This window comes from Vipera berus (genome assembly GCF_964194415.1).
Source record: "Vipera berus genome assembly, chromosome: 1".
NCBI classification, from domain to species: Eukaryota; Metazoa; Chordata; class Lepidosauria; order Squamata; family Viperidae; genus Vipera; species Vipera berus.
Window position 1 is genome coordinate 186,175,534 of NC_138202.1, and position 24,342 is coordinate 186,199,875.

General features: G+C 45.4%; 1 protein-coding gene across 4 annotated transcripts in view; it reads left to right on the top strand.

Moving 5' to 3' along the window:
* HDAC4 (histone deacetylase 4) overlaps positions 1 to 24,342 on the top strand; it is a 392,113-nt gene that overhangs the window by 54,923 nt on the left and 312,848 nt on the right. For all 4 annotated transcript variants that reach the window (XM_081338797.1, XM_081338799.1, XM_081338798.1 and 1 more), the window contains one exon: positions 3,589 to 3,660. In XM_081338797.1, the coding sequence (XP_081194923.1) occupies positions 3,589 to 3,660 (72 nt within the window). The remainder of the gene's footprint in view (positions 1 to 3,588; positions 3,661 to 24,342) is intronic.

The window sequence follows — 24,342 nt, forward strand, 5'->3', positions numbered from 1 at the left end:
CATGTGGCTATCTGATGTTTTTCTGTACAATGCAGGCATTTACTTATGCCATTGGCTGCCTCAGCAACTGGGATTCCTGTTGTCCTGTCTTTGGGCATCCCATCTGGCATGTTTGAGATCCTTTTCATAAAATTGTCTTGGGTTTTTTTTGTGGAGTGGTTTGCCAGGGATTTCTCCAATCCTGTAACTCACTTTTCTACATTAGAGATTAGACATCTAAGATCAACATACCTCATAGGAACTTCACATGTCCTCCTGATAAGAACACCTCAATTTATATATCTAATACATTTCACAATCAAAGCCTATTGTTACTATAAATACTCTAAAGAAGGCTCTACTGTAGCTGCCTTTTCGATTGCTGTACTGCACATACCATTGAAATAAACTCTGCCTCTGATCCATGCAACTTGCCCTGTGTGTTCTTTAAAATAACCCAGCCTCGATTTAAACCCAGGATTTTTTTTCCCAGCAAGTTTGAAACACAAAACCAACAATATTTGTTTACAAGAGACGTACATAAAATAAGACAATGCCAATATATTGAAAGAAAAAAATTAGGTCAAGAATATATACTGACTGGAAAAGAACAGAAAAAAATTGAATAATTACCGGTATATACTGCAAATCTCTTTCCTGGGTGGTTTTAGAGTAATTAAAAAGTTAAATGATTCTAATCTTGAAAATAAAAGAAAACAGAATTTTGAACACTCGCATCCATATGCCCCAGAGACAAGAATTTTTTTAATATATTTTTCATTTCATCCGTAGATTATGAAACTGTTTTTATGTTACATAGATAGAGAGGAAGAAATACTTATTATAGGGGATATGAATGAAGTGATAGATTTGAAATTAGATAAATCTACTCAAGGTAAAAGAGGGGAAAACATCTAATAAAAATTTTGCTACTATATGAACATATGGGCTTTGACAGCTTGGAGACTAAAAATCTAGAATACAAGACTACCTATATTTTTCAGTCAGATACAAAATACATTCAAGAATTTATGTTCTAGGTTCCAAAAACTGTTTTATAATCTATTGAGGAAGTGCAAATTTGTCCAGAGACATATGTAGATCATAATTCAATTTTAATCTAATAGTTTCAAGGAAAAAAATCTATCTTTTAGATATATTTTATTGCATTGTATATTGAAAACTGCTTAGTGTATATTGAAAACTGCTTAGTGGCGGCCAGTGGCAACCTCGCGAGGAAAGTTTGCCTTCTCCCCCCACACCCCCAATCCATCCCCAAATACCCCCTTTGCAAGGAGACGAAGCTTCCAGTCTCTGATTTCTCCATCTGGGCAAAAAGTGTTTGGGTGCCTATGGGGTGCTTAGAAATGGAGCTACTGCCTCTTTTGGAGACAAAAAAATATAAGACTGCGTCTTATTTTTGGGAAAATAAGGTTGATGTGTTGATATTTTGATATTCAAACCACTATATGATTGGTGCCTAGTTATTTGAGATATTGCCCATCTGAAGATACTTGTTTGTCTGTTATGATCAACAGAAGAGGCTGTTTTAAAGATGTCTACAGGTTCTGAGCTTTGATAATTGGGTACATAAAATAATATCTTTCTTTGAAGCAGTGGAATATAGTCCTTGGGGTGATGAATTCAATCCTGCTTACCTTGCATTTTGCACAGGAATCAGTATCTTTTCTATTTGAGTTAGTTTTAATAGAATAATGCTTATAAGATATTACATGTTTTATTTATTTATTAACCTTTATTTATTATTATTTATTAAGCATTAATCTTGTGAACTCTCAGGCTTCCTCCTTCCGTTATATATTCAAGATGGATAGTATTTAATATTTTGTTGTTATGTATATGTAGGTGTGTGGGTCTATACATATGTTGTATATAGTATGTTTCAGGTTTGTGTCATGTATGTGTTTCACTTTGAGAGCGGGCAACTAAATTTCATTTTTGATGTGTGACAGTGACATTCAGGATGGTATTGTCTGCAAAGTTGTTCAAATTAATTTTGGCCACTGGAGGCAGAGTAACTAACAAGCACCTAGAAATAAATTTTTTAAAAATGCTTCTCTAGAATTAAAAATGCAGCGTTTTCACCAAAACACTGGAGCCCGTCGGTGGAGTTCGGGGCTGGCCGTACGGAGTCACCGGCTGATCGGTGGCCCCAGATGCGGCCTCCCGGGTGCATGCCATCACGCTGACCCGCAGGGAGCTCTCTGTGGACTGGAGCCCATTGGCGGAGGTCAGGCCCAGCCATACAGAGTCGCCAGCTGATCGGCGGTCCTAGATGTGGCCTCCCAGGTGCATGGTGTTGCTCCCAAGCACTGGCCTTGCTGTGTTGACTCGCGTACTGGAGCCAGTCAGCAGAGGTCGGGGCCGGCTGTATGGAGTCACCAACAGTGGGGGGGAGGGAGTCAGGCTGGCGCGTTTTCCCCTCCACACTTGCATTCTGATGGCTTTGCCTGGTGCGCATCAGCAAAACAAATGGCCTTGATTCCCACCTGCTGCCGCGGGATGAGTCCTCATGGAGGGCGTGTGCCATCTGGCCGCTTTGCTTTCCCCTCCGTAAAGCTGGCCACCTCGGGAAGAGGAGAGGGGGGAAAGTCTCGAGCCCTGGGAGGCAACGTGAGGGCTGTGAGGGGTATCTCAAACTCGCAAGGGGCAAGAGGAAAAGAAGATGGAAGAGAGTGAGGCTGCAACAGAGAGAGAGAGAAGGGGGAAAAGAAGGACGGGGTGGTTGTGAGGTTGGCGCTCAGGGCTGCAACGCGAGCGGTCTCAAACACCTACCTGCCAAGGGAGGGGATGGCTCTGTCCCCTTCAGGCTCGCACTTGCTTCTGAAGTAAGAAGAGGGGGGGAAGGACGACATGGATCCCAAACGAGAAGAATTCAAACCGGTTGCTGCACAATGAGTCCCTGGGAGGGTGGGGCCTCGCTCTGCGCCTGCGTTCTTCGCACGCCCTTGGTAGGGTTCCTGCAGGCCGTGCCAAGCAGCATGTTTTTCAGCAGTAAGTGAGCTGGGAAGAAGCGGAGCAGGGGGGAGGAAGGCGATGCCGCGTCCCACCAGCCAGGTGCTCACGTACCACCAGTGGTATGTGTACCACCAGTTGAAAAGCCCTGCTCTAGAATTCAAAAGACACACCAGCCACATAACTTAACATCTGCAATGATTCACTTAACAACTGTGGAAAGAAAGGTTGTAAAATGGGGCAAATGCCTTTAACAAATGTTTCACTTGGCAACAGAATTTTGGGCTCAGTTGTGGTTGTATGTCAAGGACTACCTTTACTACTATCTTTAATCAAAAAATTTCAGTATCATATATCATTCAGTATCAATTGTCAGTATCATACTTTTTCAGAAATGCAAATCATAAGTTGCAAATAAAACATACTATATAAAAGCTAAATTAAGCAAAATTAAAGATTAAAATACAATGCAAGAGATACATACAGTATACTTGACAATTAAACTTTTTGTTGAACTTAATGGCATAGTTGATTTTTCTTTCAGCTCTTTTAATTGTTCAGTCAGTTGATGCATCAGACCTCTAACTTTATCAAAATTGAACTGGATTAACACTAGTTGGATTTTTTTTTCAGGTGGACTTTCTAGCAGAGATCAACCAGTAGAATTGCTAACCACATCCAGAGTAAATCATATTCCAAGTTCTGGTAAGAGGGAAAGCGCTGCAATTTTTTATTTGTTTGTTTGCTTGCTTGCTTGCCTGGAGTGAGTTAACAAAATTGGAAGAAAGTTGATTTTCTTTCACAATATTTTCACTGCAAATTCTAGTTTGTCTAGTTTTCCTTTATTTGTATGATCCTGTTTTTCAAAAGAAATAAATTCATGAAATGGTAACTGCTTGGAAGAAGTAGATGTGACATAGGTGTCTTTAACTGGGTACTATAAAAACAGCAACATTCCTGTTTGTGTACCTGCCTACACATGTTTTGTTTGTTGCTCTTGAGTTAGGCTTAATAGTAGCTGATACAATTTGTTTAAAAAACTGTTCTGTGATTGAGATACTTGTTTCTTCAAGAAAATCCTCAAAATAAGTATCTAGTGATCAGCTTTGCAATAGCTTTCATTTATATTTCTTGCTGATTTTTGTCATACTTTATAATCAGTTTTATTTAAATGATAATCATAGTACATATATTCCATTTCTAGTAACTTTTGTAGTTAACATAGAACTTCATTGTAAAATATCTCATAACAATTAAAGGTGCTACATATGAAAGAATACTGTTTATTATACTTTATATCAAGAATATGTTGCAGGATGGAAGTTGTTGCCCGTAAAGCTGCCTTTTGCAATTGACGAAGAATTTGTCAATGCCAATGGTGTTCAAGTGATGCTCCAGATGTTTTGGGGGTGCACCCAAGGCACCTATTACTATTGGTACTATCCTTGCTTGCCTTTGCCACAGTCATTCTATTTCTATTTGTAGGTCTTTGTATTTCGTTATCTTCTCCAGTTCTTTCTCTTCTATTCTGCTGTTTCCAGGTACTGCCATATCAACTATCCAGACTTTTTTGTCTTTCTTATCAGCAGTTGTTAAGTCCTGGGTGTTATGTGGCAGGTCCTGTCTGTTTGAATTCTAAAGTCCCAGCGCAATTTAGCTTCTTCATTTTCTATGACTTTCTCTATTTCATGCTCCCACCAGTTCTTGCTTGCAGGTAAATATTTCTTGCAGATCTTCCAGTGTACCATAGTTGCTATTTTGTTATGCCACTGCTTGTAATCAGTCTGTTTAATCTTCTTGCAGCCGCTTAACGTGTGTTCCACTGTTTCTTCAGTTTCTTTGCATAGGCGGCACTTGGGAAGTTTCGTGCGCACACGTGCTTGCCCCTTACTCACACAGCCTAATTTGAAACAGGCTGCGGCCTGGTAGTGGGCTGCAGCCCCAGCATTGGGAAACCATGACTGTTAAGAACAAAGTCCTAAATTTGTCATAAAATATATATGACAATGCAGGCTTTTAATGTTTGACTGACATCTCCATTAAACAGAGAAGATTTCATTCTGCCTCAAAGAGTACAGTTAGATAGATGCACACAAAACCTGATGGGTTTTTATCATTAAAATGGCATGAGTCGTATTTGACACATTAGTCTGCAAATATAATGAATCAACTTATACTGATTACAACTCATTTATTTGAAACCATATGAGGTAGATTCTTTAAGAAAGAAAGATAGAGAAAGAAAGAGAAAGAAAGGAAAAGAAAGGAAAAGAAAGAAAGAACTCTTGTGGACTTCATACATAACAAAATCTGAGCCTAGAGTAGCTAGAGTTAGAGAAAATAACATAATAGATCACATCTAAAAACTGTAGATGCCTCATTACATATATTATGACATTTAGCTGAGAGAACAAGAATCTGAAATATTTCAATTAGCTGGCAAACTAGAATACCGTATTTTCCGGCATATAAGACAACTGGGCGTATAAGACGACCCCCTACATGTCCTGTTAAATTATAGGGTTTGGGCTATACTCGCTGTATAAGACTACCCCTCTTCCAACGCACACCAAATAAAAATTAAAAAACATCAGATTTGATTTTAATATGGTAATTTTAATTCAAATGCTTATGACATGCAGGTACTTAGTAGGAAAACTGTCACTTATAAACATAAGGCTGTTTGCCATCAAACATGTAAACATAAAACAGTGCAAGTGGATTAAACTTATAATAATAATAATAATAATAATAATAATAATAATAATAATAATAATAATAATAATAATTAGTAGTTGGAAGGGACCTTGGAGGTCATCTAGTCCAACCCCCTGCTAAGGCAGGAAACCCTATACTATTTCAGACAAATGGCTGTCCAGTCTCTTCTTAAAAACTTCCAGTGTTGGAGCATTCACCACTTCTGGAGGCAGGTTGTTCACTGGTTAATTTATTTATTTATTTATTTATTAATGGGATTTATATCCCGCCCTATCTCCCGGAGGACTCAGGGCGGCTAACAACAAAACATATAATAAGTACAGAAATTAAGATAAAAATAAAATTAAAATCATCTGTGCAATAAATTAAAATTAAAAACTAAAAATAAATTAAAAATTGTAAATATAATTAATTAAAATGCCTGTCAGTCCAGGTCAGCCTGGTGGAATAGGAGTGTTTTGAGGCCGCGGCGAAAGGATTGGAGATTTTGGGCCATCCGAAGCTCAGGGGGGAGCTGATTCCATAGGACTGGCGCTCCCACAGAGAAGGCCCTCCCCCTGGGGGTCGCCAGCCGACATTGCCTAGCTGACGGTACCCTGAGGAGGCCTTCTCTGTGTGAGCGTACTGGGCGATGGGAATTCGTTCCCGGCAGCAGATGGTCCTGCAAGTATCCTGGGCCTAAGCCATGTAGGGCTTTAAAGGTGAGTACCAGCACCTTAAATCTCACCCGGAGGGCAACCGGTAGCCAATGCAGCTCACGCAGGAGGGGTGTAATATGGGAGTATCGGGGTGCTCCCATCACTACCCGTGCAGCTGCACTCTGCACCAGCTGAAGCCTCCGGGTGGTCTTCAAGGGCAGCCCCATGTAGAGAGCATTACAGTAGTCTAACTGTTCTAACTGTCAGGAAGTTTCTCCTTAGTTCTAGGTTGCTTCTCTCCTTGACTAGTTTTCATCCATTGCTTCTTGTCCTGCTTTCAGGTGCTTTGGAGAATAGCTTGGCTCCCTCTTCTTTGTGGGAGCCCCTGAGATATTGGATCACTGCTATCATGTCACCCCTCACCCTTCTCTTCGTTAAATTACACATACCCAATTCCAGCAACCGTTTCCTATTTTCCTAATTCACTTTTTCACTTTTCCTAATTCACTCTAAAGCTTTCCCTGCACAGAGCCTTAAGTAACCCCAGCTGCCTGCAATTAGTGCAGGTTCGCATTCCATCAGGCTCAAGGTTGACTCAGCCTTCCATCCTTCTAAGGTAGGTAAAATGAGGACTCAGATTGTTGGGAGCAATAAGCTGACTTTGTAATAATGCTGCTTGGGGTGTGTGAAAGCTCTAATAAGCAGGCATATACATAGAATGAAGGCTATTGCTAAGCACATTGATTTGTGCTTTAAATTGTAAGCCGCCCTGAGTCTTCGGAAAAGGGCGCGATATAAATGGGATTTAAAAAAAAAGACCAAATGGGAGATCCGCTCCAGGTTTTCCAGCCAGCCCGCCCAGTTCCTGAGTCAAATGTGTCCTTAGAGCTAAGCAGCTGCTCTGGCTGCGGCATTCCCCACCTGCCTTTCAAGTTGGGATAGAGCAGACAGCTGCTCTTCAACTTTAGAAGGAAAGACGCCCAGACCCCAGCCTGTAAAAAATCACAAACTGCAGCTTCTTCTCCAATTGGTCCCGCTTTCCCTGTGCAGACTAAATGAAAGATCCGCTCCAGGTTTTCCAGCCAGCCCGCTCAGTTCCTGAGTCAAATGTGTCCTTAGAGCTAAGCAGCTGCTCTGGCTGCGGCATTCCCCACCTGCCTTTCAAGTTGGGATAGAGCAGACAGCTGCTCTTCAATATTAGAAGGAAAGACGCCCAGACCCCAGCCTGTAAAAAATCACAAACTGCAGCTTCTTCTCCAATTGGTCCCGCTTTCCCTGTGCAGACTAAATGGAAGATCCGCTCCAGGTTTTCCAGCCAGCCCTGTCCCTAAAGTTTCAGCACCCGGCGTATAAGACGACCCCTGACTTTTGAGAAGATTTTCATGGGTTAAAAAGTCGTCTTATACGCCGGAAACTACGGTAAATAATAATTTATATGCCTCCCATTGTGTGGTATCAGAAAAAAATGAATTGATGGAAACTATTTCTTACTTACTTGAATAATAATCCTGAGTCCTTGGACAGTTAATACAATCATTTCCATTTATTACAAAAAAAGAAAAGAAAGTAAGATCTGTGCAATTCTTGACCCCTAAGTAACTTGCTTGAGACTTTTTAATTGACACAGACAAGTAATGGGTCTTTTTTTGCATTCTCAAATAGTTTAGCTATCAATACATAGTGTACATTAAAACTCAGATTTGTATTATTATTTTTTCTTTCAAAAATAGTCTTGAATATTAATGAAAGGGTATTTATGTTTGTTAGGTTGTCAAGGTCTTAAGCAAGACTAAGGTCCCTTAATTTTATTAAGTATCTATTTTTTAATCTACCTGTGGGGCATCATATTGGATGCTCTTGCAACTTAGGGTAAAAAAATATATACTGGAATATTATACAGTCGCTTTATTTATTGATTGATTGATTGATTGATTGATTGATTGATTGATTGATTGATTTGATTTGATTTGATTTGATTTGTATGCCGCCCTTCTCCCTAAGGACTCAGGGCGGTGAACAGTGACATAAATATCAAAATGCACAAATACAGAAATTGAAAACAAATTAAACCCTAATGCCCAAATGCAGAAGATAAGTTACATTAAAACAATAATTAAAACAAAACCCGTCAGACCAGACCGGATTGCTCAAACAGATAGGTTTTTAGGTCGCGTCGGAAGGAGCGAAGGTCGGGAGCCATCCGGAGCTCAACCGGTAAACGGTTCCATAGGTCAGGCACGCCCACAGAGAACGCCCTCCCCCTGGGAGCCATCAGACAGCATTCTCCGAACGGCGGCACCTGTTGTGATTCAGGGTCAGCCTGTGGGTTCGGCAGTTGGGTCGGACGACTCAGAGGAGGAGGAGGGGGGGTGTTGAAGACCTTGCTGAGGGGGTTGAAGATCTTGCTGATGAGAGTCCTCAGCCAGGCCCACTTGGTCACCACAGAGACCCAGCTGTGTGAGCCTGACAGCGTGGATGAAGATGACCCACAGCTGGCCCTGTTCAAGGACGCCCGACGCAGGAGGCAGTCAATTAGGAGTAAACAGAGGAAGGCAATGGGGCTCCTCGGAAGGAGGCAGAGAGAAGCCACGCCCTGAACTCTATATAAGGGGAATGTGTGGGAGGGCTGGTTTGCTGAAGGCAACCGCTTGGATAGTTCCTGTTTCTTAAAGCTCCTGTTTCTTGGTTCGTGTCTTGTTTGTTTTTGTAGCTATAAATTTGGCAGGCGTAATTCCAGCCTCTTGCCTTCTTGTAAAGGGGGTTGTCCCTGCCTTTTCTGCAGGGCTGGTAGCAGGCTGGTACAGAACAGCACCCTTAGGAGACCCTCTCTGTGGGAGCGCACTGGGCGGAGGGAAGTTGACGCCGGCAGCAGGTGATTCCTAAGGGCTTTGAAAACCATTACCAGCACCTTGAATCTCACCCAGAGGACAACTGGGAGCCAATGCAGCTCACAGAGCAGAGGTGTAACATGGGAGTATCGGGAGACTCCCAACACAACTCTCGCGGCTGCATTCTGTACCAGTTGGAGCCTCCGAGTGGTCCTCAAGGGCAGCCCCATGTAGACAGCATTGCAGTAGTCTAAACGAGAGGTCATGAGCGCATGAGTGACCGTACGCAGGGCATCCCGGTCTAGATAGGGCTGTAATTGGCGCACCAGGCGAACCTGGGCAAAGGCTCCCCTAGTCACAGCTATTATGTGGTCTTCCAAGGAAAGCTGTGAATCTAGGAGGACTCCCAAGTTGCGAGCCCTATCTACGGGGGGTAATAACTCACCCCCCCATAGAAAGAGATGGAATGTTCTGAATGCCGGTACGTACAGCCACTCAGTCTTGTCAGGGTTGAGTTGAAGCCTGTTCCTCCCCATCCAGACCCGAACTGCTTCCAGGCAACGAGACATCACATCGAGGGCATCACTGAGGTGGTTTGGGTATGGATAGTTTGTTTAAAATATGGGGCATATAAATATGGAGATATGAATTTAGAGTTATTGAGTAAGTAAAAACCTTTAAGTATGTGAAGTTATACTTTCAGTTACTGCTGTTCTGATCTATTTGTACTATTCAATTTACTCTATTTGTGAAGCTGGAGAGGGATTAAGATAATTTTAAATGGTCCAAATTCTTTCCACAATTAACAGATGAATTATCCTTTGAGGTGGCCAATGGAATTTTCTCCCTCTGATATTTTCTTTCAAAGAATGCAGAATCTAGATAACCACGAAATAGATTGTCTGGAAAAAATAACATATGAGAAAGAACACATTCCTCTGAAGATGCTTTTTTAAGAAGAAAGAATGATAATTGGCCACCTTCACATTATTAAATGAGGGTATAATAGACAGGATCTGAAGAATCCCCTCACTGATCAATATTTTGAAAGTGTCCCCAAGCAAACTGCACCTCTCAGTTCATTCGGTCAGTTCCGGATCAGCCAAGCACTAGGTGGCAAGCCCCTCATGGGAGAAGCAGGATCATTCCCAGATGGCTTGTTTCTTTTAGCTGTGATGGGTTTTAAAAACTCCTATGTTCAAAATATTCATAACTTGAAGTGACCGTTTAAAGTATTTTGAACTCAGAAAAAAATTCCACATTCCAAAGTTTTATCCTAATATCCATATTGTTTGGAGGGTTTCCAATTCTACATTTTTCTGCCGAAATCATAGAAACCTAGAGAAATTCCATTGGTGCTGCTTTTGGACACTTTGAAAGGACAAAGAGCATGGATAGAAGTCAATTAGGCATTTGTTCAGTGATTAATAATGATTTTGGATATGAATAACAGGTCCTTGGTCATCAGGGCAACTATGTAGTCCTGAGCCACCCATGACTGGATAGCATCATTATGGAGATTGAAAATCCCTAAAACAAAACCTTTTGACATTCCATTGCCACATTAGAAATTTAGCTTGATGCTCCAACTAGATGTAAGTTCTCACATTATTAATGAAAAGTAAATATTTATTTTATTTTATTTTAATTCCATTTATATCCCGCCCTTCTCCGAAGACTCAGGGCGGCTTACAAGCTTAGCAGTAGCCTTCATTCTATGTATATGCCTGCTTATTAGGGCTTTCACACCCCCCCCAAGCGGCATTATTACAAAGTCAGCTTATTGCCCCCAACAATCTGGGTCCTCATTTTACCTACCTTGGAAGGATGGAAGGCTGAGTCAACCTTGAGCCTGGTGGGATGCGAACCTGCACTAATTGCAGGCAGCTGGTGTTACTTAAGGAGGCATTAGCCCACTGCTCCACCAAGGCTCATTATTAGTTTTATACGTTCCTGGATTTCTTATGATCCTGCCTAAATGATTTCATGGTCCAATAGGAGAAGAACAAGCACAGCTGGAGGGTGGAGTTAAATGCACTATCAGTTTAGAGTCCGTGCATTGCCACAAGAGATCCAAATCCAAACCCAATTCCATTGACCCTTATCTAGTGCCAATTGTGGTGACAGTTGACTAGATTCTTGAGTATAGATTTGAATAAATCTTATATGGTGCAACTTTACAAGTGGTCCTGATTCTTTGCAATTAACATTAAATGTCCCCACTCTGGCTGATGATCCCAACAGTGCAAGCACACCTGAGACATTTCAATCACTAATGCCAGATTTTGTTAGGAAATGCATTCCAGCAGTCAGCTTTGATTAAATTGGCGCGAAAGCAGTATATTCAAAGCATAGCAACTCGCTTTCCCCCATGCCCATGCAGGTCACACTACCCAATTAAACTGCAGACAATTATTATGAGAAAGAACCTTCAGTTTCCAAAACAATCTCCACAGCTGTAGATACAACACACATTCCATTCTCTCCCCTGATCCCCCCATCTCTGTTGGCAAGTCAAGGGAAGAAAGAATCTGAAACAGAATGAAGTTTTTTCTGAACTCGACAGGCTGACCCACCTAGAAGTTGAAAGGAACCTGGAAAATAAAATGAGTATACATTATCTGGGTTACCTCATTCCCTGTGGGGGGCTAGGCTTCTGGGGATACTTAGTGTGGAATCACTTTACCAAACGATCTGCTTTTGTGGGGTCAGCTTTTACCCACCTCACTTCTGTCATCCCATTGAATTAAGTACTGTAACTTCCCTTTGTGCATTCTGGAATCCAGAAGCTGCTTGACTTCATAGTGCGTCTCCCCCCATCCCACCATTATCGGACCTGGGACTGCTGTCCCCACTGGCCTCATTGTGGAGTCTTGAAATGGCTTCAACAGGCTGCAATGGAATACTGGATGTACCTTGCCCAGTATTCTAGATAATCTCAGCTCCACTGTCATAGAAAAAGGGCCAATGTACTTTGGACCTAGTTTTTTTGCAAATTTGTCCCAATTTGAGGTACTTAGTAGATAGATACACTTTATCTCCTACATGGAATGTCCCCTGGTGAGCTTGTTTCTTGTCTGCCTGCTTCTGTTGACTTTCTGCTCCTTTAGCTAAAGCTTTCTTGGCATCGCTTCAAACACGTTGGAACAAATCTACCAATTCATTTAAGGTGCCCGAGTGGGAGACTTCTGAGGGCATTCGGGCATTGGCATGAACTCTACCCTCCTGGCTAGCTTGAATGGTGTGAAACTGGTGCTACTATGCACTACATTGTTATATGCCACTTCTGCAAACAACAGGAGAGCTGCCCAATTAGTTTGCTGGTAGTTGACATAACAATGCAGGTACTGCTGCACTGTATTAGCTCATTCTGTGGCCCCATTCATACTCAGATGGAAACTCATACTCAGATGGAAACTGGAGCTAAGCCACTTGGAGGACCCAATCATCCTTAAAAACTCCTTCCAGAACTTAGCAGTAAACTGGACCCCACAAAATGAAATGATGCACTTAGGCCTTCCATGCAGCCAGTAGATGTGCTGCAAAAACATCTTTGCTAGCTTCTAGGCTGAGGGGAGTCCAGCGCATTTGATGAAGTGGGTGTCCTTGGAGAACAGGTCTATCACAGTTCAAATCATGGTGTTTCCCCCACTCTTCGGTAGCTCCCCTATAAAGTCCATGGCTATTTTCTCCCAGGGTCTGCACAAACCGCACAGCTCCTCACATAGCTTTCTATGTCTTTCTTCAATTTTGGCTACCAGAACTGATGATTATCAAGGTGCAAAGTCTTTAGAAATCCAAAATGGCCCACTTGATTAGCATCGTGACTGTGTTGCACGACTTGCAGTCTTAGGCTTTCTGGTACATATAGTTTGTCCCCCTTCTACCCCAAACCAACAGCATCAGTGGGGGGTGAGCTCCTCCTCTTCTCTTGCTGCCTGGTTGTAGCTTGCCCTGCTTGCTGTCTATTGGGAACAATAGAACTCACCACCTCCTTCCAAGTGCTTTTGTATTGGGGCATGCGGGAAAGGGCATCAACAAGGAAATTCTTCCTCTCTGGAATGTATTTTAACTTAAAATCAAATCTTTTGAAGTACTGCACCCATTGGATTTGCTTGGGAGAGAGCTTGCAGGGGGTTTTAAGGACTTCTAAATTTTTATGGTTAGCCCACACCTCAAATGGGACTTTGCTTCCCTCCAGGAATTGCCTCCACGTCAATAATGCCCATTGTACTGCAAATGCCTCTTTCTCCCAAACAACCATCGCCATTCTGTTTCATTCAGTTTGTGAGATGTGTATGCGCACGGTTGTAACTTACCCTCATTTCACTGGAGGAGGACTGCCCCCACAGCTACATAACTGGCATCTGCCTGGATTACAAACAGTTCCTCTGCATCTGGGTGTTTGAAGACTAGCTCAGCCTCAAACAGCCTCTTTAGGTTTTCGAATGCCGCTTGACGTTCCATTGTCCACTTCAAGGGCTGATTTGGTCGAGGCCTTCCCCCCCTTTCCTTGTTCATTGAGAAGGCAATCTTGGCGAAGGAAGGGATGAACTGTCTAGAAATTTGCAAACCCTAGAAAGCTTTGTAGCTGCTTGGGGGAGCAAGGGGCTTGCCACGCCAACGTGGATTTCACTTTTGGTGGGTCCATCTGCACACCCTTGCATGAGACACTGTAGCCCAAGTAGTGCAGGCTGGTCTTACGAAACTTGCATTTCAACAGTTTAGCATACTCTCATGGTTCCGATGAATGAGACAAATCAAACAAATTGCAGGCATATTATTTATCTAAAAAGTTTTAGTAATGAAATGAAACATCGGCACTCATGGAGGGATGCCAGAATCTGAAATCTCCTCCCCCCCAATCCCATCTTAACACACATACAATCCCCGCCCTTATCTACACGTCATAAACTCACATTATCCAATTAGTTTTACATATGAGATTTCACTTCCCATTCTGTATGCGGGGTTTTGAAATCTTATCACAACTTCCAGGTGATTACTCCCTCCCAAATGAAGCAATTAAAATAACAGGCTGTCTCTTATATTGTCCGTGCAAAAACATGTCAATGTTTGCAGCATTGACATCCGCCCCCCCTACAAAAGAACAGATCCTTTTAATGTAAACAAACACATGTTAGGAGCTGGCTTTTGGTTTCTTGGGGTGTTTCTCATAAATTTTTTTGATAGGTCTGTCAGCTTTCATAGTGCTAGATTTCACCCAAAAGGCTTCAGACAATGGGTATCCCTTCCATTATACTAGGTACTGCAATTTTCCCTTAAAGATTCTAGAGTCAAGAATATGTTTCACTTCATAATGGTTCTGACCCGCTACTATGAGGGATCCAGGTGCTTTCTTAGGGGGAGGTCTTAAAGTGGAGGCTCGAAAAGGTTTCAGTAAGCTACAATGGAACACTGGGTGAATTTTTCCCAAAAGTCTGGGTAGTTTCAATTTTACTGTGAACAGCTTGATGATTTTCAAAATGGGAAAAGGCCCCAAGAATTTCGGTCCCAATTTCTTGCTGGGTAATATGAGACGTAAATATTTAGTTGACAAATAAACCTTCTCCCCCACTTGGAATGTTCTTTGGGGAGCCCTCTTTTTATCAGCCTGTTTTTTTATAAGTATCAGAAGTCTTTTTAGTGCCGTTTTCATGTTTCTCCAAACCTCTTCCCACCCCCTCACGCATTGATCAAGTGTCTGGGAAGCAGAGGGCAACTGAGGATAGTCAGGCATCAGGCTGAACTCTTTTCCTGTGGCTACTCTTGAAGGCATGTAGCCAGTGCTGCTGTGTACAAAATTATTGTAGGCCACCTCGGTGAAGGGGAGGAGGTCAGTCCAGTTTGTCTGTTGGTAGGATGTCAAGATTCTGACGTATGGGCTTTTCAAGTGACTCTGAGGTATTGTTTACCTTAAAAGTCCTTTATTTAGCCTAATACACTGGCAAATGCTTGCTCGAAGGAAGCTGGAATCTGAAATCTCCGCCCTTTGCGCAATATATTAAAACACAATTCTCCACCTTTCTAATTTTGTCATTAATCATATTCTCCAATTAATTTAAAGAAACAGTTTCCCTTTCATTAGAAAACCCGCCAAGTTCTTATCTTCTTTAATTTCAGATGGCCTTGAGGTACAATCCTCCATCTTCCCCTCTTCCAATCTTAATCCAATCTTTTAAAGCAATACACAAGTTTAACATATGAAATGGCTACTTCTTCATCTTATGTCAAGCAATAACATTTGATGTTGGCAGCATTGACATAGGAAACATAGCATCTGAAGTATTGTTCCACCATTTTGTTAGCGGATTCTGCAGCCCCATTGGTAGCTGGATGAAAAACATGATAAGCCTTGAGATGATCCAATTAATTTAAGGAAATTGCTCCAAAATTTCGTTGTGAACTGTACTCCTCTATCTGAAATTATTCACTTAGGGGCACCATGCAGTCGGTAGATACGTTTCAGGAACAATTTAGTCAATTGTTGTGCAGATAGGAGTCCTTATAGGCGATAAAGTGAGCCGGCTTCGAAAACAGATCTATCACAGTCCAGATGACAGTATTTCCTCTACTGTTGGGTAGGTCTACAATAAAGTCCATAGCTATTTCTTCCCATGGTTGAGAAGGGTCTGCCACCATCTGCCCAGGGGTTTTCCCTGGAATTCTTTTCATGGTGGCACATATGGTACAACTCTTGACATAGTTTTCTACATCTTGTTTTAGCCCCAGCCACCAAAATTGCCGGCGGATGAGGTGTAGAGTTTTTAAATATCCGAAGTGTCCAGCCTGTTTTACATCATGGCTGTGTCTGTGAGTATTGAGACGGAGGGTTTCCGGTAGATAAAGTTTTCTCCCCATGTATGCCAAACCATCCCTGCATGTTAGGGAGGTTTGATTACCTTTGAACCATTGATCGGTAAGGAGTTCTCGTTTTGTCTTCTTCACTCCCACGTCATCAGGATTAGGGGTTCTGCAAGGCATGAGTTGTGCAGCAGGTTGTGAACTGGGGATAATTGCCTTGTAGACCTCTTCATGTTCACTTTTGTACTGTGGCAGTCAGGATCAGCTAGGAAGTTTTTTCTTCCCAGTATGTACTTTAAAGTAAAGTTAAAATGGTTAAAGTACTGTGCCCATCACACTTGCTTTGGGGACAATTTGCAGGGAGTTTTTAGTGCCTCTAAATTTTTGGGATCTGTCCACACTTCAAAAGGCACTTTTCTCCCTTCTAAATAGTGTTGCCAGTTTAATAGCCCCCACCTAATTGCAAAGGCGTCCTTTTCCCAGACTGTCCACCTCCTTTCGCCTTCCGTGAATTTCTTAGAGGTGTAGGCACAAGACTGTAGGACTAAAATCTCCTGTAACATCTGTTTAATCAGTGGGGAGATCGGGCCCTATGGGGAATCTCACAGTTCTCTATGTGTGATGGAACCGGTTGCGCGGCGGCGACGGCCCGTTTGCAGAGCCGACATTAATCTGGCACCCAGTCAAACGGTCGCCTCCTTATTGTGATGCCATCTTTCAACCACCCGCATAAAATTTTCTGGCAAAGCTTCCGTAATCTTAGAAATACAGGGAGAAAGAAAAGCAACACAGAGCATGAGCTTTTTGTTTTTTCTTTACGAGAAAAGATCCTGTTGTTAAAGTGCTCTTTTCTCCACGACATAAAAGCCCAAACATTACAAACTGGCAGCCCTCCTCCATTGCATCAGCTCTCCACACAGCCTAGTATTGTGCTGATTTAATTTAAAAAGTCCCGGAGAGTTCCGAGGAACTTGCTCCCCAACTTCGACGTTTTCCCATTTCGATAAAATGGCAGAACCCCACCCCTCTTCTTGGTGCCATTCGATGCTTTAATAACTACGAGAAAGGCAGAAATTTAGCACGATCAGCCCTCAGGCAGCGCTGGCTGCCCCAGTATTTCTGCCTCCCACGCAGCAGAAAGACCACAAGGGGCGAGACTGGGTGGAGGGGGGTGGCAGAGATACGACAAACCCTTGAAAGAAGCCCGATTCCCTTTTCCTTACCCGCCGCGATCGTGGCCTCGGTCACCGAAGCCTAGTGGCTTCGGGCCAAAATATTCAAAGTACCTGGAGCCTCTCTAATTCTTCCTTTTATACACTTGTGCTTAACTGCCAATAAGACGCTGTGTGAACCAGAGAATTAAATTAAAAGTTCAATAAACACCGATCAATATTCATGTAAATATTGAATCCATAAAACGATCTTCTCCTTAACTGTAGTTATACTGCAGGTATTCGTCCTTATCCTCCCAGGCGGAACGGAGAAGCGCGGTCGTTTCGCAGCTTTCCAGCCCAACTCACTTCGTCGCTCATAAAACCCAGGCAGGAAAGGCCGGCGCGCTTCCCAGAGCCGCGCTCTTGACTCGCCAAAGCTTGCCGGGCGCTGAGCTCGCCGGCGGAATAAAGAAATCGTCTCTCCCTGTCTCACGTGTAAATAAATCATCAGCCTCCCTTACTTGACCACCGGCTTGCTTGTCATTCAGGGAAATAATGGTTAATCAATGGCTAATCGATGGAGACGTGTAACGTGTTAGTTTGCAGTCCTTCATCATCCTATTTTCTTCAATTGCCCCGGGGTGTGTGTGTCGTGTGCGGTACTTACAGAATCGATGGCAGGGTTGGGCGGGGGGTGGGAACGGACAGAGACGACCATTCAACCCGCGCGGAGAGCCCATCAAGCAGCGCTCTGAGGGAACAGGGGAGTGGGACGAGATCAGGCTTTTGCCCTTGGGCTGAAGGCGAGGCGCTCGCCTCTAGTTGCAGACCTGGCAAATGGGGGATAGCCAGAAGTTGCGCAGAGGGGGGGAAACTGGGCCCGCTACCAGTCGCTTCAAGGGAGTTGCGGCACTTTGGGGAAAGGCAACTTTTTCCCCCCGCAAACGAAAAGCGCCGCGCGCCTGAGTCTGAGAGCACGCCTGAAGGGGAAGTGAGAATCCAGGCGACGGGGAGGCCGAGTATGTGTGTGTGTGTGTGTGTGTTCATTTTCCCCATTTCTCACAACCAGGTCGCAAGGGTTTTTGCCCTCGTTGCCTGTGGACGCGCAGGACAAGTCCTCTGTCCCAGCCACGCTCAAAAAAAAAGTTCCTCCTTAGCCGAGCGCCTCGGGAAACAGCATCGGCGGCAAAGATGGGCGAAGACGAGAGACGTTTCCCCTCATGTAAAACGCCTAGTCTAGTGTTATACTGTGTTCCTTTCGGGCGGCGAGGTGCGGGGGGTGGAAGGAGGGGAAGGGGAATCCATTTTATTTTATTTTAAAGGAAATGTAAGCTTGTCATCAATATCAGGTTTGGAGAGCTGCCTCTCCAAACGACCAGCGTCGCCGTCCCCAAACAACGCAGTTCCTTGGAGCGATGTGGACAAGTGGGAAAGGAAGCCCGGCGGCCGGACCGCGCTCCCGCCCCGCCTCCCCAAGGGCTCGCGCGCGTTACCTAATGGCTCTCGCGCGGCCTCTCACGAGGTTGCCGCCCCTCGCGAGCCCGCTGGCTGGCTGGCGCTGGCTCCGTCTCTCTCTCTCTTCCTTCCTCCCTCCCTCCCTCGGTCTCCCCGTCCCCCTTTTGTGGCTCAGCCCCACGTCACCAGGAGACCAAACGGGGACATCATGGCGGAGCGGAGGAGGTACCGGATCCAGGTACCGGGCTGGCTTATCTCCTCCCTCTTTTCGCAACCGCTCTGCGGGATGAGTTACCCTTTTCCTTCTGGCTCACCCCCCTCCCCCGCCCAGTCACCCTTTCCTCCCTCCCCCCGTCTGCCTCCTCTGAGGCCGCCGCCAGTCAGCATCTCTCCTGCCATTTCTGCGGCTTTTCCGTCGCCCCCGCCGCCGCTCCCCCTTCCCCGCGGGGCCGACCGCATCCAGCGCCTTCTTCCTCTGGAGGGGAAATCGTGGCCCCTCCAGTTCCCGCTTCTCTGGGCAGAGCGCCGCCTTGAAGGTTTGGACAGCTGCGCGCGCACCTCTCCAAAGGTTTGGAGAGCTGTGCGCACACCTCTCCAAAGGTTTGGAGAGCTGCGCGCGCACCTCCACCCGTTCGGAGAGGTGCGCGCGCACCAGGCGACTGGGAGCCGCAGGAGACGGCTCAAAGAGCCGCATGCGGCTCCGGAGCCGCGGGTTGCCGACCCGTGGACTAGCACTTTCAGGTCTACTTGTGCCCCTGCCTTAGGGATTATGAGGTTAGCAGGCAATAAAAAGAGTAGGATGCATCGACTCACCATTGGGTCGTTCTCCTGTTCATCATTGCTGTTGAAAGAGGGTAGAACTGGGGTGGATCCAGTCTGAGTTCCGTCATCCTCCCGTGTGGGGGATGTGACCTAGACAACAGGTTCCTGTGTCATCTGGTTGGATTTCTCTCCCATTATCTGCTGTGCAGGTTTCTTTTGTGATTCAGGGTCAGCCTGTGGGTTCGGCAGTTGGGTCGGACGACGACTCAGAGGAGGAGGGGGTGTTGAAGATCTTGCTGATGATAGCCCTCAGGCAGGCCCCTCTCACTTGGTCACCATGGAGACCCAGCTGTGTGAGCCTGACAGTGTGGATGAAGATGACCCACAGCTGGCCCTGTTCAAGGATGCCCGACGCAGGAGGCAGTCAAGTAGGAGCAAACAGAGGAAGGCTGTGGGGCTTCTCGGAAGGAGGCAAAGAGAGGCCACGCCCTGAACTCTTTATAAAGGGAATGTTTGGGGAGGGCTGGTTTGCTGAAAGCAACAGCTCAGATAGTGTTTCAAAGCTCCTGTATCTTGGTACGTGTCTTGTTTGTTTTTGTAATAAATTTGGCAGACGTATTCCAGCCTCTTGCCGTTTATAAAGGGGTTGCCTTTTCTGCAAGGCCGGTAGCAGGCTGGTACAGAACAGGTTTTTTCTCACTGCTGGTCCTGATCTGTTCTGCTGTTGGGGGAAGGGGACTGGGCGTTTTGCTGCTTGATGTTCCTGCTGTCCGCATCGGAAACTCTTAATTGCCAGGTCTACAGGTGGCTTGGGTCTTTAAGCCCTCAAAGTAGTTGGAGATCTTCGTGGGGGTGAGTGCCATTCAGGTTGTTCTGACCTTGGCTTGGGTTCAGGTAGGAAAGGCTTCTTATAGTGGGCGAGCTGAACATCTAATTTCACCGCTGCCTGATACTATTCATGCAGTTGGTCAGGCACTGCTCGGTAGATACATGCCAGAGAAAGGTAGTCATCTAACCCAGGGCTTTCCAATCTTTTCACCCATTGTATCACTTTTAGGATATGCCAACATCTGAGTACCACCAGTCGCCTAGCAAGGTGTTAAAAACTTGATGACCAAAAAAACAAAAGGAAAAAAGTGATGAAGTACAGGTAGTCCTCAACTTACAGCAGTTCACTTAGTGACTGTTCAAAGTTATAATGGCTCTGAAAAAAGTGCCCCCCAAGCCACAGCTGAGGAAGACACCTGCCTGCCTGCCCGGGGGCGCTTTTCCTCCTGTTCAAGGTTTTCATTGTTGTGAGCATTTCTGTTGAGGATTGGCAGTGGGGGTGGGGTGGGAGGCGTTTGATTTTTATTTCCCTCCCCCCCATCTTCTGGGTGATTGCAGCAGGTTTTGCTCACTTTACATGACCCTGGGACATTGTGATTGTCATAAAAATGAATCAGTTGCCAAGCATCTGAATGTAAATCACAAGACCCTGGAGATGTTGCAACATTCCAGCTGATTGGTGCTTCTTCTGGGCTCAGAAGTGCCAGGATCAGCGCCGAGCTCCAGCTGGAGCCTGGCACTGATCGAGGCACTTCCACTGAGCCCTGACAGCCCCGAAAAAGCACAGATCCTGGCACTTTCGCTGAGCCCTGACAGCCCTGCAACTCCAGCCATCTCTCGCTCAGGCTTGTGCGGTGCTGCCACCGGTTCAGCTCATTCCCCTCCCACGCTACCACTTTTACAGGATGGTCACATACCACCTGCCAGGTTCCAATGTACAGATGGTACCCTTACCACTGGTTGAAAAGCCCTGATCTAACCCTTCTCTAAAAAGATGAATTATGGATTGCTCAGGCCATCTCTCTATCCGACCGGCCAGCTTTCGAAACTCCTGCATGTACTGCAGGGCAGGCCGGCCAGCTTGTTTTATCTTGTGAATTTGCTCTTCCGCTTTAAGGGCAATGGATGGGTCCTCAAATCTTTCCCTCAGCCCTAGGAGGAAAAGGTGGGGGTCCTCCAAGTCAGGGGCTTGCTTGTTATATAAATTGTTCAACCATTTGGATGCTTCTCCCTCTAGGCTGGACGCAATCACATCGACCATAGCAGCTGGGTCTGGGTAGAGATGGGCCCAGCTATTCAAATACGTTGTTGAGGAAGAAAAACAGTTTCTCTGGATCCCCATCGAAGGTTGCTCTGAAGAGTGGGTTCATCATTGGTTGCTGGGGTCCCCATTGCTGCTGGCCCCACCCTGGTTGTTGGTTAAATGGTTGCTGGCCCCCCACTGCTGTTGTTCTGTCTCCAGTCATTGCTGGCCCCACTCTGGTTGCTGATTTAATGGCTGCCAGTGCCCCCACTGCTTCTGGCCCCACTGGCCCTGCTGTATGTTCAGGGGTTGCATGTTTGGGTCCTGCTGCTGCCACCCTTGCTGTTGTCCTCCCACCACCTCCTGATCTCCAGGCTTCTGCACCATCCCCAGCTGTTAGAAGGCTTCTATTAGCTGGGGCAAGCTCAGAGGTTGTTGGCCTTTCACTTGTGGGGGCTTCCGAACCTCCCATTGCTGCAGAAGCCCCAGACTGGGGTCCTCTGTCTCTATGGGTCTGGAGGGCTTGGCAGGAGACTCCTGAGTTTGGCAGGCAGTCTGGTCTGCAGACAGGATCTTCCTCTCACCCAGATTCTCAGTGGTTGAGGGTCTGACATCTCCTCCCCATTCTGCTTCTGGGGCCTTTTGCCGCACAGTCTGGCCTCCATATTCTCTACTGGAGTGGTTCCAGCTTGACGACGAGATAAGCTCAGTTATCTGCTGAGGTTTGGAGATCGGCCCAAATTCATCTTCCCATAGAAAACTATTTATTATTTCCTCTTCAGAAGTTTCACCAGCAATCAGGCCTTCCCTCTCCATCTTGAGGATTCTTCCCTGAATCTTTGCCAGCTTATCTCTCTTACCGGAGACAGCGGCAGGGATTTAGGACCCCCGTTTGAAAGAAAGGAGATTCTGGCATGATGTCATTGTTCCGATGAATGAGACAAATCAAACAAATTGCAGGCATATTATTTATCTAAAAAGTCTTAGTAATGAAACGAAACATCGGCACTCATGGAGGGATGCCAGAATCTGAAATCTCCTCCCCCCAAACCCATCTTAACACACATACAATCCCCGCCCTTATCTACACGTCATAAACTCACATTATCCAATTAGTTTTACATATGAGGTTTCACTTCCCATTTTGTATGCGGGGGTTTTGAAATCTTATCACAACTTCCAGGTGATTCCTCCCTCCCAAATGAAGCAATTAAAATAACAGGCTGTCTCTTATATTGTCAATGCAAAAACATGTCAATATTTGCAGCATTAGCAGCTTAGCGTCCAATAGCTTTTTCAGCACCTGTTGCATGAGTTTCACGTGTTCCCCATGGTCTCAGTGTAAATGAGGATGTCATCCAGGTACACTAAAAGGAAGGCAGTCTTCCACTTATCACCTTTCTTAATTCTCACACGATAGGACACTTCCCTCAGGCACAGGATGGGGGTGTGACTCGAAGCTTCAGCAGAGGAATGGGACACCATCGTTAGCTGCTTACCTCCTAACATGCACTTTTTTTAGTCCCTCTTTGGCTGCTTCTCGAACCCTTCAGAGCTTTTGCATACTGTGAGGTCTAGCTCCATAGTGGTCACCAGCTGGTATCAATCATTGAGCCGGTCCAGGATCCCTCGGGCAAGGCACAAGTGGAACAGGTCACGACCCAGCCCTTCTTGGAAGTACTGGGTCAGGAGTCCTTCCGGCCAGTTTCTCAGTCTCTCCGCAATCCTCCTGAACTCTCTGATGTACTTCGCTACAGGTCTGCTCACCTGTCTAGCAGTTTGGACCTCAGCCTCGGCACGTTGGGGTTGCGTGGGGTTGCTGAACTGGGCTCTGAGCTCTCCCAGGAATGCAGCCAGGTCCCCCAGCTTGGGAGCTCCCTTGTCGTGTAGGTTGACCACCCCTTGCTTGATTTCTCCCTCAAGGTTCTCCACAATAATCTCCACGCAGGCCTCTTTGTCAGGATACATCTGGCCAAACCAGTCTGGGTGTGACTACACCTGATTCAGGAAGAAGGCCAGCTTCTCTGGGGTCTCATCAAAGGTTGCTTTTAGCAAGGGGGGCTGCTGGGCTGCGAGCACAAGCCAATGTCCTGGGACCCACTCCCCCGCATAGGGGAAGGGCCCAGGTTGAGCAGCTGGCTTTGGCGATTGCAGCAGTGGCTGGCCTACCATGCAGGGTGGTTGGGTGGTTGTTGGAGGACCGGCAGCCCCAGGTCTCAGGCTTGCAACTGGACTGAGGTGTGGAAATCCTCTGGGGGCTGGCCATCTCCCTAGTTGTAGTAGTTGCTGCCCTCAGGGTGGATTGAGATGACAGGCTTGGCATGGCTGGCAGGAGTTGGCTGGACCTTGCCTGGGGAATCCACTCCCCGTACTTGTAGGCCACACCATCTCTTCTGTTGCTGCTCAATTGACTCACTGCTTCCTACTGCAAAATGCTTCCTTTCCATTCTGAAACTTTCCTCCTCTTCCATCCAGGCATCTCCCCCCTGAGTCTTCACAGCCCCTCCAGAGGTGACTGGATAGGATATAGGGGCTCAGTATCCCTTAATTGAATTTGAAATTTAATGAGAGCTGATTTAATGTTACCACTCCAGCCGATGATCCCAACAAAGCAAGCATACCTGAGATATTTCAATCTCTACTGCCAGGAAATTCATTCCAGCAGTAATGAACTCTAAGTCAGCTCTGATTAAATTGGTGCAAAAGCAGTATGTTCAAAGCATAGCAACCCCCTTCCCCCTCCCCCCCCCGACCATGCAGGTCACATTACCCAATTAAGCTGCAGACAATTATTATGAAAAAGAATCTTCAGTTTCCAAAACAATCTTCACAGCTGCAGATACAACATACATTCCATTCTCTCCCCGTCTCTGTTGGCAAGTTAAGGGAAGAAAGAAAGAACTGAAACAGCATGAATGAACCTTTTATTGTCAAAGTACAACCTTGTATACATTGAG